This window comes from Didymosphaeria variabile (assembly GCF_027946475.1).
Source record: "Didymosphaeria variabile strain IMI 356815 chromosome Unknown scaffold_5, whole genome shotgun sequence".
Classification (NCBI taxonomy): domain Eukaryota; kingdom Fungi; phylum Ascomycota; class Dothideomycetes; order Pleosporales; family Didymosphaeriaceae; genus Didymosphaeria; species Didymosphaeria variabile.
In genome coordinates, this window is record NW_026611624.1 from 4,534,585 (window position 1) to 4,551,221 (window position 16,637).

The 16,637-nt window shown below is 54.8% G+C and overlaps 4 protein-coding genes across 4 annotated transcripts; 2 read left to right on the forward strand and 2 right to left on the reverse strand.

Annotated features, from left to right (window-relative positions):
* Positions 1-2,272: 2,272 nt before the first annotated feature.
* POP5 (RNA-binding protein pop5) lies at positions 2,273-2,688 on the reverse strand (the record flags this gene model as incomplete). The annotated part of the gene is made up of 2 exons (XM_056216682.1): positions 2,273-2,619; positions 2,682-2,688. The coding sequence occupies 2 exons, from the start codon at positions 2,686-2,688 to the stop codon at positions 2,273-2,275; spliced, it is 354 nt and encodes a 117-aa protein (XP_056070929.1).
* A 2,071-nt stretch (positions 2,689-4,759) lies between these two features.
* URA2 (Carbamoyl-phosphate synthase) lies at positions 4,760-10,524 on the reverse strand (the record flags this gene model as incomplete). Its single annotated transcript, XM_056216683.1, has 4 exons — positions 4,760-4,816; positions 4,868-7,249; positions 7,389-9,865; positions 9,915-10,524. 4 exons carry the CDS (start codon positions 10,522-10,524, stop codon positions 4,760-4,762), a joined length of 5,526 nt encoding a protein of 1,841 aa, XP_056070930.1.
* Positions 10,525-12,137: 1,613 nt separating this feature from the next.
* N0V89_007924 (uncharacterized protein) lies at positions 12,138-14,113 on the forward strand (the record flags this gene model as incomplete). Its single annotated transcript, XM_056216684.1, has 2 exons — positions 12,138-12,143; positions 12,221-14,113. 2 exons carry the CDS (start codon positions 12,138-12,140, stop codon positions 14,111-14,113), a joined length of 1,899 nt encoding a protein of 632 aa, XP_056070931.1.
* A 111-nt stretch (positions 14,114-14,224) lies between these two features.
* N0V89_007925 (uncharacterized protein) lies at positions 14,225-15,366 on the forward strand (the record flags this gene model as incomplete). The annotated part of the gene is made up of 2 exons (XM_056216685.1): positions 14,225-14,229; positions 14,337-15,366. The coding sequence occupies 2 exons, from the start codon at positions 14,225-14,227 to the stop codon at positions 15,364-15,366; spliced, it is 1,035 nt and encodes a 344-aa protein (XP_056070932.1).
* Positions 15,367-16,637: the final 1,271 nt, after the last annotated feature.

The window sequence follows — 16,637 nt, forward strand, 5'->3', positions numbered from 1 at the left end:
AGGCTCAATATGGTTGCCTATCCCACATCATCTGTAACATGCGATATTGTGCTATCCTTTACTATGGGCCCATTGTCAAAGTAGCATAATAGAGCGGGGAATCAACAAACACATAGGGGTATACGACTGCGCACATCTGCCTAGGATAGTAGGTATCAAGACAACACACACTTACTATCCACCCTTGCCCATTTCAAGTTGCCTTCGCCAGAGATACACGTGCTAGATAGATCGTGCTTCACAATAGAACTAATACTGCGAGTCGATTCAGCTTCACCACGCTTTCAGACCAGAAGATATATATAAGAGCGATCCCGCCCTAGGGATTCCCCTTCGCACAAACATCTCTCCATCCGCGCATACACGAAAACGAGACAAATTTAACACAATGTGCTTCCAGGTTAAGTACCGCCACTCCTGTAAACATGTCCGCACATTCGGACTCGTTCGGTGCCAAGTCGCCATCGAAACCAATTCCCCGCGCCACATGTTCGACGTGAGCCGGCGCAATAACGACAAACTCTGTCACCCTTGTAAGTATGAAGGGGTAAACGAAGAGAGTTTAGACAAGCTATCAACGGAGAGGAACTGCGCTAATTCTGTCATTAGGTTTGGCGCAGCTGGGGAAGAAGTTGAAGCAGGTACAGGAGAAGCAGTAGGACGGGGGCTGGAAGTGGCAATTGAAGCGCGGTCGTAAGTTGGCCTTCAAACACTGAGACGACATGCTAAGCTATGTTAGAATGAGTGAGCGGTGAGAAGGCACGATCAGAGGCGAGAAGGAGGGTCCGAAGATGGATCACGGGATGAATGGACCAAAAGTACACGATAATGAATTTCAAATTCAGAGCACAAGCGGTACTACATGACCTCTTCCACGCCGAGCAGTGCAACGAGTTCCAGCCAGTTATCCTGTTTGAGCACCGTGGTGCCCCTAGCCTCTTTGAAGTTCTCCGCGCAGGGATCGAAATTGCATTCGACATACGACCATCCAGGCTCCCACAGTATCCTCTGATCTTCATCACCGTGGATAAGAATCGCGTTGGGGATAGGCTGATTCGTAGTAATAACAGGGGCCGAATGTGGCTCAATGTCGCAGGTGCCAGGCCTGGTCGGGAGACTTTGATATAGTGTGGGTGGGTATCGAGGGATTTGGCGTCTGCGATCGACTGTACCAGATGGGACAAGTCCTTTGCGTGGACCGAAAGTCGGGCTGAGTGGAGAAAGCTCATCCCGTGATGTTGTGGACTGGTTATCCTGATGCGGGTTCGCGCGTAGGCATCTCGTTCCAAGCGATCTCTCATCCTCGTCGCGCGATAGGCGCGACGGCAAAGACGGTCGGGACATCGACATTGTCAAAGAGATTACTCTGTGGCGATGATTCTTTTGTGTTGGTCCCACAAGTCCGATACTGCTGTCTTGAAGCTGAGCACAAGACCGTGTGAAGTGGTTTTGTTCTGGTATTTGTGTTCCGCAATTCAGATATTTCGAGGTGTTTGGCGACGATCTTCAGCAGCGCGCCCCACAGTTATACCCACGGTGCTCTTCTAGGAAGTAGATGAGTGGGAGGAAATAAAAACTGTTGCCCAGCGTCGGTGTTTCATTTTACGCTTGCAGGATAAGAGACCTTCGTAAGACCGGTGCGTCGGAAACCAATCGAGACGTCCGTGGGGTACTGTCTGATGTTGACACCAAATGAGCGGAACAACAGGAGGTGACATGTTTCAAATGGATGCGTCATGTACGTTTGCGGGCGGCCTCGCTTTGTGGTACCACTGTATCGGGATCCTGGACTTCCATATGTTTCGTGATGTCTGCGGGGCTGTTCTTTGTTTAGATCAACCATACGATATGCGTCGCCATCGGAGTTTGTTGTGTGGAATGCCCGTTCTGTCCAATACATATTCACACTTTCAACCGTGTTGTCGCATGACATGTGCCCGGGTCCCCATCGATGCTCTTATGATTAGTGGATAGGGCAGGTCTTGCCGGGCGAATTGGCACCCCTTTCCACATATGGATTCATAGTTACTGATCATGAGACCGTTCCACATCGGCAGTCGCTGGCGAATCGCCCATTAGGTAGAGCAGGTCGTGGTGCGAGAGCCAAGGCATTTGAGGAAACTGCCAGGTGCCGTCCCAGTTGCCGTGCGACCTATACGCAGATGCTTTCGTGAACTGTTGATGATCGTTTCTTCCAACATATCCAACCTCCGGACGTCGATCATCGGGCGGAGAAGATAATGCTGCCCGATTTCGGAGAATGCCGTTTCCCCTACTCGCTACCGCTACCACTCTCACTCTCCTCTCCCTCATCGACTTGCGCCAACACAGCATCGGGCTCCGCTCTCCTCTCTACGGCCTGGACCACGCCATCCATGATCAAATCTTTCTTCCCTGCCTCCATCTCTTTGGCGCGCCTAATGATCCCCTTCGCTCTTCTGATAACCTCCTCTTCTGCCTTCCTTATCGTCCCGCTCACTCTAACAACCTTGATAACGATAGGCGTATCGACCGGTCGCGGCAGCTTTGTGGTGAGCGTAAGCGCCGCCCATACCATCTCGTAGTGTTCGCGCGGGCAGCGGATTATGGCGGTCGAGGTTGCGGGGGACCAGTACGTGACTGTCTACCATTAATCGCGACACAAATATTCGATTGAATGGATTTACCTTTGAGAGTCCGACTCGCCATGCCCATCCCATAGTCGCCAAACAGCTCTGCGACGCCATCCCTCACGAGGCGCACAAGCTGCCCGATGTGGAACGCATCCGGTGTCGGCGCGTGGAACTGGAGGAGCTCTGGCACGGCGTCTCCAGCCTTAGCTGCTGTACCCAAAGTCGGGTAGAGGATATTCACAACCAAATAGCGGTTCTTGACGCGGACCATGGTGGATCAATTGCACGGGTTCGTTACTTCATGCTTGGAGTGGTGGGATGCGAAAGTCCACAGCTCAGCCCTACAATAATTGCAAGCCGAGGCGCTGCGGCGCGCGTTCCCCGTTGGGGGCTAGTGCGATACGCAAGATGACGCTGCACCGCTGAACCTCTGCGAGGCAGCCACAACTCTCTCCACTCGCATCAACAACGCCCAAACAACAGCGCCCGCTTGCAACCCTTTGCACTCAGCAACCCACACCTTGCGCCCTACCGAATCGCATCGTCAATCGCACTACCTGCATCCCGAGGACGGCGCACAGCCCGCCACTCACACGACCATGGCCTCCTCATCCAGCAGCTCAACGCAGCTCCTCTAGTACGTCTACCGCTCCCCCAGACATGACATCCCTTCACCTCCTCTCAAATCATACTCACCCTCCCCTCCGCCCCATGTACTCTACTAACGCCCCTCCAGCGCCGGCATAGCCCACAACACCAAAATCCTCGCCGAGCACACCGCCCGCCCCTCCTCAAACACCTCCTCCCTCCTCTCCGTCATCCTCCCCAAACTCACCCACGACCACGCAGAACACAAAACCCTTGACGTAGACCCCTACTTCGCGCACTACACACGTTATCTCCGTCTGCGCTGCCGCCGAACCACCACGCTGCAGGCGGTCTGACCTTCCTAGTCGTAGCGGAGAAGCAGCTGGGACAGAGAATTCCCTTTGGGTTTTTGACGACGCTGGAGAAGAAGTTTTTTGAGGCGTTCGATGCGACTACCGACTTTGGGGGGTTGCCTAGTTATGGGTGTGCGAGTTTTAATGGGGTGATGCGCGGGCTTATGGTTGAGATGGGGGGGACGGCGTCGGGGAAGGACGATGCGTTAAGGACTGCTCAGCGCGAAATAGAGGGCGTGCGGGAAATCATGACGGAGAATATTGAAAGGGTGTTGGATCGGGGGGAGAGGCTGGATCTGCTGGTTGATAAGACAGGACGGCTGGGGGACACGGCGAATGAGTTCCGGGTGAGGAGTCGTGGGCTGAGGCGGCGGATGTGGTGGAAGAATGTGAAGCTCATGGTGCTGTTGGTGATGGTGGTTATCTTTCTGCTGTACCTCTTCGTTGGATTCGGGTGCGGGTTGCCTGCGTGGGGACGCTGTCTGCGGAGGTAGGCTTGCGCGTGCTTGCGCGCGCTTGCGTGGAAAGGTGACTGGGGTGTACCTCTCATTTCCTTTCTTTTCGAAACGTTGAAACTCGACTAAGCAAGCGTTGCATACACATACTGGACGGCAGATTCTCATACTGTACTTATACCAACTGGCGTCAAGGAGTGATATAAACATCAATCTCTTCATGAACTATGCACCACTCCCAGTCCAATCCAATCGACTGTGTCTCTATCAACGCCGCCCAATGCACTTCCCAAACCGACCTTTCGTCAGATCCAATGCACATCCCAATCCATGCTCCCAATGATCTCCCCGTGTACATGGTACGAGTAAGTAATCCGCCCTAAAAGCCCAGACCACCCAGCGCCCCACAAAAGACCGCAAAACACCAAAACCCCCTCTTGAAAAACCGAAATAGCTCCCACCCAGCCCCGATAAACGCAAAAGTACGTCCAAGAAAAAATGAAATAGGTCCCCCCAACCCCGTAAATGCAATACGTACAATCATACAGTGGTCATCTCTACATGTGAAAAACCACGGGCCACAACTCCGGTCTAATGCTTGAGCCTATATATCTAGACGAAAGAACGAACGACAAGAAAAAACGCCCTTTCTCTGGAGTGAAATGCAAAGATGATGCTTTTGGTAGGTAGGTGTGGTGTATAGTGAAAAATCGACAAGCAAGTGAAACGCCCCGTCCAAATCGTAAGTAGTCTACGCAGCCATGACCATAGCGAGCAGCGCCATGCGAGTGTACAATCCGTACCTCATCTGCGTTCCGTTAGCCATTGTCCATATCACGAATATACACACTGTACTCACCTGTCTGAAATACGCCGCCCGCGGGTCAAAGTCCACCTCTTCGTGGATCTCGTTGTTCCTTGGCAGAGGGTGCATGACGATCATGTGGTCCTTCGCCGCCTTGAGCACCTTGTTGTCGATGACGAACGCGTCCTTTGTGCGCTCGTAGCTGGCGAGGTCGGCGAAGCGTTCTTTCTGCACGCGTGTGCAGTACAGAACGTCTGACTTGGCGACGATCTCGGGAGTGAGCTCGTTGGAGATGGTCGAAAGCTGGCCGCGGGACTTGAGTGCGTCGCGTACGGAGTTGGGCATTGGGAGCTCCGCGGGGGAAACGAGGTTGATGGTGACGTCGTAGTGGGAGAGGAGCTCGCAGAGAGAGTGTACTGTACGGCCGTACTTGAGGTCGCCGACGAAGGTGATGTTCAAGCCGTTGACAGTTCCCAATTCTTCACGGATGGTGAAGATATCCAGAATGGCCTGGGTTGGGTGCTCGCGGCTTCCGTTGCCGGCGTTGATGATGGGAACCTCGGAGAACTTAGTCGCAATTTCGATGGCCTCCTCTTGCGGGTGACGGAGGACAATTGCATCACCGTAGCAACCAAGAGTGCGGATGCTGTCGGCAATGGACTCGCCCTTTTGTGTGGAAGATACTGTCTCATTGATGATAACAACTTCTCCACCCAGGCGCTTCATGGCAGCGTCGAACGATGACGACGTGCGCGTCGACGGCTCGAAGAACATGGTGCACAGGACACGGCCCTTCAGCACATCGAGACATCCATACTTTTGGGCCCCAAGTCGCATTTCCGAGGCGATGGTGAAGAGGAGATGGAGGTCTGCACGGCTGAGTTGCTTGACGGAAGTGATGTGCTTTCCCTTGAAAGGCGACCGTGCAAGCAGCTGCTGAAGGGACAGCGACTGGTTCATGCGGCTGAGCTGCAAGGAGTGGTCCTCGTGGCCTGAACGGACTTGAGAGAAGTCCTGGAAGTCGACGTTGCTGATTTCCATATCGTAGTGGCGCGCGATACCTTCAATGAGGATCTTCGCGTTCTTTACGTTCGTCACCAAGGGTGTCTGGTAGTCGACTGCCATGCGACGGGTCTGGTATCCGCGACTCATGTAGTTGGCCGGTCGCCTGTAACGGTTGTTCGACGGAAGGTTGATGTACAAGTCGATCAAGTTGTTTGACAACATGCGAGTAAGCGAGTACTCTGGCTTCTGCTGGTCTTCGTTGCTGGGAAGCACTTCCAAGAACTTGACGGGGATGCCGTGCTCTTGAATGTAATCAGCGGTTCCGGCAGTAGCGAAAAGGTTGAAGCCCATCTTGTGCAGGTTCTCGATCGAGGGCAGCATTTCCAGCTTGTCCTTGAACGATCCAATAGACAACAGGATGTTCTTGTTCGGCAACCTGAATCCGGTCGCAATGAGTCCCTTGATGTAGGCCTCGTACTTGGTACGGCCAAAGCAGGCAACCTCACCAGTGGAGGCCATCTCAACACCAAGAACAGGGTCGGCTCCGGACAGACGGGAGAAAGAGAACTGAGGCACTTTCACGCCGACGTAGTCTTTTGGAATATTGACCGGCGGATACGCGGTAACAGGTAGGCCGGCCATCGCCTTAGTAGCCATCTCGATGAGATCCACACCCATAACCTTGGAGACGAAGGGGAAGGAGCGCGATGCTCGGACATTGCACTCGATGACCTTGATCTCATTGTCCTTTGCGATGAACTGGATGTTGTAAGGTCCGGTGATGTTGAGTGCGCTTCCGATCTTCCTGGTTGCCTCCTCGATCTGCTTTACGGTGACCGGGTCAAGATCCTGCGGAGGTAGGATGAGCGTAGCATCTCCGGAGTGAACACCAGCATTCTCAACGTGCTCAGAGATGAAGTGCCCGACCATGGTACCGTTCAGAGCAACAGCGTCCATTTCAATCTCCTTGGCATTCTCAATATACTTGGTGATCACGACTGGGTGATCACGAGAAACCTCGGCTGCCTGCTGCAAGAATTGGGCGAGTCCATCCCTGGAGTACACAGTGTTCATCGCTGCTCCAGACAGAACGTATGATGGTCGGACAAGCACTGGGTATGACACCTTGTCGCAGAACTCGGTGGCCTCCTCAATGCTTGTAAGCTCTTTCCAAGCCGGCTGGTCGACGTTGATGCGGTCAAGCATACGAGAGAACTTGTAGCGGTTCTCGGCGGTGTCAATCATTTCGGGAGACGTTCCAAGAATCTTGACGTTCAGACGGTGCAGAGGCAGGGCAATGTTGTTCGGGGTTTGACCGCCCATGGAGATAATGACACCGCTGGAGTTCTCCATCGTGTAGATATCCAAGACCGTCTCGAGCGAGATGTTCTCAAAGTAGAGACGATCAGCTTCGTCGTAATCAGTGGAGACCTAGTTGAAGTCAGTAAAGTCATTTTGAAAATTCGAGTGCAGTCTGCCTCTGCAATGCCTAGCCTGAGGGAACGCAAGGGGCCATGGCATTTGGTAAAACGATTTGGATGGCTGCAAATAAGGAAGGGGATAGACATACGGTTTCCGGGTTATAATTGACCATTACAGTCTTGTATCCTTGTTCGCGAAGAGTGCGGATCGCTCTGACAGAGCACCAATCGAACTCGACCGAAGACCCAATGCGATATACGCCGGATCCCAGCACCATAACACCCTGGTCGTTGAACTTAATGTCGCTCTCAGTGCCGTTGTACGTCAAATAAAGATAGTTCGTATGGGCCGGGAACTCAGCAGCCACAGTGTCGATCTGCTTGACAACGGGGACGATGCCAGCATCGACTCGGGTGCGGCGCACAGCCAGCTCATTGGTCTCCCAGAACTTGGCCAATTGGCGATCAGAATAACCCAGTTCTTTGGCACGTCGGATGAGGGGCTTGGTGATGCTGGATGTGTTGTAGCCAGACATGAGCTTCTCAAAGTTGCTCAGGCCCTTGAGGCGGCTCAGGAACCACTTGTCGATGTTGGTCATTTCCCAGATCTTGTCGACGGTGTAGCCAGCCTTCATCGCGTTGGCGATGGCGAACAGACGCTGATCGGAGGGAGTCTGGAGCTCCTGGTCGATGCCCATCAAGGCAGCAGTCTCGTTGAAGCCGAGATTATGTGGGTCGATGGAACGAATAGCTTTCTGAATCGCTTCTTCGAAGGTTCGACCGATGCTCATGACCTCGCCCACACTCTTCATGGAGGATCCAAGGAGTGTAGAGACGCGCATGAACTTCTTCAGGTCCCATCGTGGGATCTTGACCACGACATAGTCGAGCGATGGCTCGAAACAAGCGCATGTAGACTTGGTGACCGAGTTTTGAACCTCATTAAGCGGGATGTTCAAGCCCAGCTTGGCTGCAACGAATGCCAGTGGGTAACCGGTGGCCTTGGAAGCGAGCGCAGAAGAGCGGGACAGACGAGCATTCACCTCGATGATGCAGTACTCGCGTGAGAATGGGTTCAGAGCATATTGGATGTTGCACTCTCCGACGACTCCGAGATGGCGGATGACGTTGACCGCGGTTGTTCGGAGCATGTTGTAGTCTTCATCCGAGAGTGTCTGTGATGGCGCCACAACAATGGAGTCTCCGGTGTGGATGCCCAATGGATCAAAGTTCTCCATGTTACAGACGGTGATACAGTTGTCGCGAGCATCACGGACCACTTCATATTCGACCTCTTTCCACCCCTTCATACTGCGCTCGATCAGGACTTGAGGACTTGCTGCGAATGCGACCTTGCAGAGGTCGAGGAGCTCTTGCTCGTTGTTCGCGAAACCGCTGCCGAGTCCACCCAGAGCATAGGCTGCTCGGACAATGACAGGGAAGCCAATGTCCTTGACAACTTCCATGGCCTCGTCGACAGAGCTTGCGGAAGCTGACTTGGCACATTTCTCACCAATGGACTCCATGCTGCGAGCGAAAAGCTCACGATCTTCAGTGGTGATGATGGTGTCGATGGGTGTACCGAGAACCTTCACGCCGAGACCCTCAAACTCGTCCTTGAGCTGGATACCGACTTGAAGGGCGGTCTGGCCACCGAAAGTGACGTAGATACCATCTGGTTGTTCCTTCTGAATGACCTTGCGTACGAAGTCGGCGGTGACTGGCAGGAAGTAAACCTTGTCGGCCAACCCCTTTGAGGTCTGAATGGTGGCGATGTTGGGGTTGATCAAGATGGTGTAGATTCCTTCCTCCTTCAGAGCCTTGATACACTGGCTTCCCGAGTAGTCAAACTCTCCAGCCTGGCCGATACTGAGGCCACCACTGCCGAGGACAAGCACTTTCTTGACGTTTACACGGGGAGACAAGCGCCGGTTCTCCTCAGCAGTGCCACCGGGGAACTCGACAGGTCGCGAGAGTACAGCAGGGTCGGCGATAGACTTCTGGATGGTGCTGATGAAGACATCAAAGAGGTACTCGGTATCCCGCGGACCAGGGGTGTGCTCCGGGTGGAATTGGACACTGAAGTAGGGCTTCGAGGTGTGCCGGATACCCTCGTTGCTGCCATCGTTTGCGTTGACGAACAGCTCTTCCCAGCCATTGGGAAGGGTCTTAGAATCGACTGCGTAACCGTGGTTCTGCGATGTGATGTGGCATCGACCGGACAGCATGCTGGTGCAAGGAATGTTGTGTCCACGGTTGCCGAACTTCATCTTAACCGTCTCGGCGCCGGCAGCTCTGGCAAGGAGTTGGTGACCCAAGCAAATACCGAAGATGGGTGTTCTGGCTTCTGCCATCGCAGTCTTGATGTGCTCGATTGTGTCCTTCATCATAGCTGGGTCACCCGGGCCGTTGGAAAGAAACAGTCCATCGTACTCCTTGCCTGCAAGCTTGGGGAAGTCGTAGTCCCATGGCACGACCTCCACCTCGACGCCTCTCTTCAGAAGGCATCGAAGCTGATTGTACTTCAAACCAATATCAACGCAGACTACACGAACAGGGCGTCCCGAGGGATGTTTAAGGGCGGTGGAAGGTTCGGGAGAGTAGAGTTTGGGTTTGCTGGTTGACACTGCCAGGCTGTTTAGCATACATCACTGCAAGGGGCACATGAAGGTTACCTTCTGCAACCAGGTTCTTCTTATTAGGATCTAGCCATTCAACCTTTGCGAAGTCGGCGCTCCAGTCGACCTCGTCAACTCCGTCCGCAAGCGCCTGAGTGTTGACTGTGCCGTTGGTCAGGGCCGTCGATATGGGCGATGGCTGAGTCCTCTGCAGGAGGCGACCAAGCATGCTTCCCTCGTCGCGGATGCGCTTGGTGAGTGCTCGCGTGTCCACGCCCGTAATAGCAGGCACACCTTGCTCTTTCAGCCAGGCCCCCAGTGAGGAAGTCGCGAGGTGGTGTGAGTATTCCTCTCCGGCATATGTGGCCACGACCAAACCTGCAATGTGGATTTCGCGCGCCTCGAAGTAGGCGGGCAGGTCCTTGAGCAGGCTGTCCATCTCGTCTCGCGAGGGCACACCGTAGTTGCCCACCAGCGGGAAGGTTATGACGAGGATCTGGCCGCGGTACGAGGGGTCAGTGATGGACTCCGGATAGCCCACCATGCCGGTCTGGAAGACGAGCTCTCCCGCAATGCTCTTGTCAGCTCCGAAGCTCTGGCCGAAGCAGACATAGCCGTCCTGCAGCTCGAGGGCCATGTCCTGGCCCGCATCCCGGTCGTAGGCCATGTTTGCAGAAATGATAGACAGCTCGAGGGCTCCGGTAGCCTTGAGGGTCGAGTCTGTCAGGCAATTGCTGAGGAGAGAGGAAATTTGGAGGAGGGCCGGCCGCTAATATTTACAATCGGCGGTCGAACTTTTTTTCATTTTCACCTGCGTCGGAACGGCTTGGTGGGGCGCGTTAGCGGGGTCAACGTCATTGTCATTGGGCGGCCCCTCCAAAACCATCACTTCACGGCGATGCAGCCTCAGGATCTGCGCCGATTCCGCTGCTCAGCTTCCAAGAATCGTCGAGCGCATCCTGGAGCTTACTGCAGCCGCCCCGGTACGTGCAGCAGATGCGGTGAACGAAGTGCCTTCCATTCACTGTGTGCATTCCTCCCTCGCGCCTTCCGTCTCGTCAGGTCAGTGCAGGTACGGCGCAGGTCACGACGACACCGCTTAGGATCGGCAAACCTTGACGACCGGACGCATGTGATATGTAGATAGCTGTAGTAAGCATCGTCATTCTGTGAAATCCTTCAGCAGGACACAAATGGGTAAGCCTGTACATGAGTTGTGCACAGCAGCCCGGCTGGGTGGGATCCCTCTTGATCGGACGAGGGCAACACCACCATCTCGCCGTCGCCAATCGCACCCTTGAGCACGGCGACATTGGCCAACGACACAGGAGTGGGCATGGTCGTACACGGCCAGGTCTCAAGCCTCTCGGAACCCTCTGCGGTGCGGCGACGCCAGTGCCATATCTATCAGTGGTCGCCTGACGCGCGGGAATGGACGACATGCTTGCAGGACAGGGCCAACAGTTCCGCCTTCAGGGCGCTGGTGAGATGTTGTCGGTGAGGGCATCTCGTGCGTCCTCCCGTGGCCACCAGTGACGCGCAGTGAGTGAGGCATGCGAAAGCGTATGGACATGATGCTCCGTATGCGTACCGCGAGCTGCTCCAACACCAGACCCAGTTTGCTACAGACGTCAACTTGACGGCGGTGCACACATGCATCCATCACGGCCCTAGTGCGGCGCACTCCCTGCCCGCGATGCGTCTCATGGTGCAGTAGTCGCGTTCGCCAACGCGAGGGCGTGGAGAGGGACGACGCTCTATTGGACGGCCCCAGGTCGTCGAGCTTCCCCACGATCTCTCTTATCAGCATACGGCCTGTCTACTTCCTCATGGTGATCACGCTCCGCCGCCATGCCTTTGAGAGCGGTGAAGGCGCGAGTAGGGCAGGTAGCACGGCCGTTGGCGTGCGTTATCGACTTGGTTCATTTCCGCCCTCGTGAAACTTGATCCACCGCCCTCTCCCACTCCACCAGACTCCCACCCGCGCGCCGACGACGGACGCTGCACACGAAGAGGCCCACCAGGCGGGATCCCATGTTCGCATCACTTTTGCGCACGCGCAAAGATGCCGACCCTGAGACCACGCCCCTGCTGCAAGCCTTGAGCAGGTACCGCAGCCGCGATGCAGACGCCCGCAGCGCCGACGACGAGGACGCGGCTCACTACGATGCTGGCGACGAGGACTACGAGGACGAAGACCAGGGACGCAGAGACGGCCCCCTACTGCCCGTCTTCTCCTCCGAGGTCCTGGGTATGTCGCCTGCCGCGTCTAGAGTATAAATGTTTGTTTACGCTAACCCTGACCCGCAGACCGCATCCCCATCTACAACACGACCCATAGCATACGCATACTCGTGATCCAGCGATGCGAGACCACCCTCTCCTGGGACCAGCTGCGCTCCCCGCAGGTCTCGCAGTTCCTGGTCAAGCCCATCCAGCAGACGATCCTCTCATCCCACTTCTCGCGTGGCGCCATATACTGCCTGTTGACCAACTGTCTGCAGTTTCGAAAAGAGGCAGAGGCAAGCCCCGGAAATATTGGCGTTAATAAATCGAGGGCGCTCATTTGCGAGCTGTTGGCTGTGCGACTACTGAAGGAACACTCGACACGAGAGCTTATTGATGCCCTCAGCTACGACTTCAACCCGCTACAAGGTCTCGTTTCGCCTGGCGCTGGTACAGCGACTCCTGGTGGGAACTGGGCAAATCGTTCAGCCCGCGTCTCGACCATTGAGATAGCCATCCGAGCTCAGGCGAAGAAGTTCCTCGCACACCCGCTTGTGGTACAGCAACTCGAGGCTATCTGGGCAGGCACCATCGTCTTCCATTCGGTGGCAGACAGCCTCCATAGAAAGCCGGAGCCACTTACTCGCCAGTACCGCACGTTCGATGAGACTCCACGACCAGGTCCATCCCGCCGCCTGTCCCCAACGAAGCCGAATGTACGACGACAAGAGCAATTTGCCGACCTGACGAGAAAGACTGTAACTTTGTACGATCCCCATGATGCGTCGCTGTTCAAGCTCTCTCGGCTCCGTGTACCTCGGTACCGAAACTTGTTCTCGACACTTTCCTATGGGATAATGCTTGGGTTGTTCCTGGCTGTGCTCGCAGAGAAATCCGATGATATCACAGCGTTGGAAGTACTGTTCTGGATATGGAGCGCGGGCTACATGCTCGATGAGGTTGTTGGCTTCTCGGAGCAGGGCTTTGGACTGTACATCATGAGCGTTTGGAATGCCTTTGATCTAGGCATCCTGCTCATGTTCTTGCTATACTACGTGCTGCGGTTGCTCGGCATCCTCATGCCTGACGTCCACAGCAGGCACGATATGGCGGGGATCGCGTACGATGTTCTGGGTTCGACTGCGGTCTTGTTGTTTCCCCGGCTGTTCTCCGCCCTGGATCACTACCGCTATTTCTCCCAACTCCTCATAGCTTTCCGAGGAATGGCAATGGACTTGATCGCCATCCTCGTCCTTATTGTCATCAGTTGCTCGGGCTTCTTCGTCGCCTTTTCGCTGGCATTCCAGAAAGCATTATCTCCATCGGATACTGCTTACTCTCTGTTTCAGCTGCTAATGGGCTTCACTCCGGCCGCATGGGATATTTGGGTTGATGCCAACCTTTTGGGAAAGGCTCTCCTGGCACTCTTCCTCTTTATTTGTCACTTCCTCATTGTGACAATCCTTGTAACAGTGCTGACCAACTCCTTCATGGCAGTTGTACAAAATGCCCATGAGGAACACCAGTTCCTATTTGCCGTCAACACCATTTCTATGGTCAAATCGGACGCGCTGTTCTCCTACATTGCGCCCACAAACCTGGTGGGCTGGCTGCTGATCCCGCTCAAGTACTGTATGACGATCAAGAGTTTTGTTCGCATGAACCGCCTGGTGATCAAGATTACGCACATACCGATCTTATTTAGCATTTTCTGCTATGAGCGTATCCTTCTGTCAAACCTCTCATACGGCCCTACAGACCTTGTAGAGCAACGTGGTCGAAGTCACGCCCATGCCGCCGTCCCTGCCTTCAGTATCCGTGGTGCCGACCTCTTCAGCCCCGGTCAACGGCTGCGCGAACCTTCCATCACGACGTTTCACAAGGATCGTGCGCTAGAGGAGGTGTTTAGGCGGCCGTTCCGAGACCCCAGTCAACGCACTCCGTCAAACGCGTACCCGCTGGGACGAAGGAATTCCAGTAATGTGGTATCGGATTGGATGAAGCGAATGGGCAATGAAGTAAGTTACTAACGCCCCCTGTTGTTCGAGGATGGGCTCTACATCGGCTGAAAGGGCATGCTTAAACTATCGTGTTGACCCAGGAAACCTTTGAGCATCGGCTAACTTTGACTCAGGGCGGGGATGCTGTACCTCCTCAGGATGATGCGCGATCTCTTCTGGATCGCCTGGAGACGCGAAAGCGGCCGATCTTAAGGCGTTCCAAGACGGCTGGAGGAGCTCCTCAGCGACGCAGCAAATTCTCGCTTACAACATCGAGGACCGTTGCCTCTGACCCCGAAGACGAACCGAGTCCCTTCACGAGGCCTATTGTTGAAGAGGAAGAACCTGACGAACCGCAACAGACTGAGGATGATGGCGACGACGAACTGCTTACTCACGACGAGGATGAACACGTCTCTCAGCACACGACCAAGGACAACAAGGCGGCCAATAAGGAAAACAGACTCACAACGCCCAACAATGATGAGACTACGGATGATGATGAAGAATACTTCCGAACGCCTATGACTGTCAAGCCGCGCACACCCATGAGCCGTACACCTGCTAGAGCCACTTCTCCAATTTCAACCGTCAATCCACTGGTCGAGCTCTCACCTAGCAAGAAACATGCCCGCTACAAGCCTGGACACAACCGTAATCTTTCATCGAATACGGTCTTGTTCAGCCCTACGAAGGACAACCAGTCAGCCCGATCGCAGTCGAGCATATCCGACGTGCCTCCTCGCACAGCCAACCGAAGCGGCACCGCAACCCCTGGTCGCATGCCCCTAGAAGGTGCCCGTAATTCCGGCCGCAGCGGGACGACGACGCCGGGCCGTATGCCCATGGAGGGCCATCGACCACCCAGACGGCCCGCAACGAATGCTCCGCTGGCGTCTCGTCCCCGCCCAATCATGCCTCCTGCCCAGCTCAGTCGCCAGAACACAAACATCGCCAACTTCGTCTCTCTTAACCAGCGCCAACGCGAGCCCTCGTTCAATGCCATGGCCCTGGATTTGGCATCCGACATCGGCGACAACCGTCCGCAGGCTGGCGCTTTCAGCGGGTTCCCCGCGTCGTTCAATACGCAGATCGAGATGGCTGCCCGGGTCAAAGCGAAGGATAAGACGGGCAGCGGTGACGAGGAGTCGAAGCGGATGAGTAGGATTATGCTCGCGAGGATGACTACTGTGAGTGCCTTCCTTCCCTACTACCTTCTCAATAATTACGCGGAGAGAAATGCTAATTTTAACAGCTGGAGGAAGGTTTCAGAGACGTCCTGAAGGAAGTCAAAGGCTTGAAAAGGAGTAGTGTAGGCAGCGACGGGACGCGGAGTCCGCCGTCTGTACAGCCGTCTGTGCTTTCGAAGCAGAAGGGCAAGGGGAAGAAGAAGGTTGAGCGGAGGGACGAGGCGCAGGATCGGATTGGGTCGAGTTTGTAAAGGGGTTGGCCTGGTTTTGGACGTTGGTTTGGTCTGGTTCATCGCATCCTTTCTTTTTGGCGACTTTCACATGCATGGTAATCGGCGTTTTAGCGGCATCAGCATAGTCGTTGGGTTTGCGCGAGGACAAGATATCCTCTGGTACCGATGCGGCGTTTTCAGCTTGGGTTGGGGCTTCTGTGAATCCGAATCCCCTGTAGGATTAGGCGAGTGATAGTAATTCCAGGCATTAGTATTCGAACACCCACTATGGTCGCCGAGCGAGTCGAGTATACCTTGGGTATATATATATCCTCACCCGACGCGCAGATGCCACGGCGAGCGCGCGCGCTGCGTGACGTCGAGGTTGCGGTTGCGGTTCACTAGCTGCGACGAACTCGAGCGCTTCTACTTTGCAACAAACACTGTCCCGGAGCAATAAGCAAGACGCAGAACCACCGGGATGTCTAGCATAAGGTATTCAAACGCCGAGTAGGTGCTTTGTCTCTACGCGAGGGACGTCCACACGACGACGCTCTCGCCGTGCTCCGCTCCGCGAGATAAAGCCGCAACGCATCTGAAGAAGATAGACTGCCTGTGTCCTATGTAGTGCATCGAGTGAACTGGATGGTGTAGGGTTGTGTGGACGCGCATCTATGCCGTTTCATCTTATCCTCTGTGCAGAACAGCAGGGCATCGCTTCCATCTATCTCAATGAATATCACTTGAACATGTTAAGCAAAGGTCCTGTTGTGAAGTACTTCAGACGTCGGTGGCGGGTAGTCGGGGTGAAGGACTGCACAAGCCTAACCTACGGGAAAGGGAGGGAAGAAAAACTTGGCCGTTGAGGAATTGAAGGGGCGGTGGGAGGGCGACGCGGAAGTCGAGCTTTGTATACCATATACCGTAGGTAGTCTGAGAGGAAGATAGTGTAGCGGTGTTATCGTGGTAGAGGAGGGGATGGGATGGGATGGGATGGGATGGGATGGGATGGGATGGGATGGGATGGGATGGGATGGGATGGGATGGGATGGGATGGGATGGGATGGGATGGGACGGGGTTCGATTCTAGCTCTGATTTCGAGAGAGAATGTGGTGGCGGTGGGATGACTGGAGATGGCTAGAAGGGGTGGG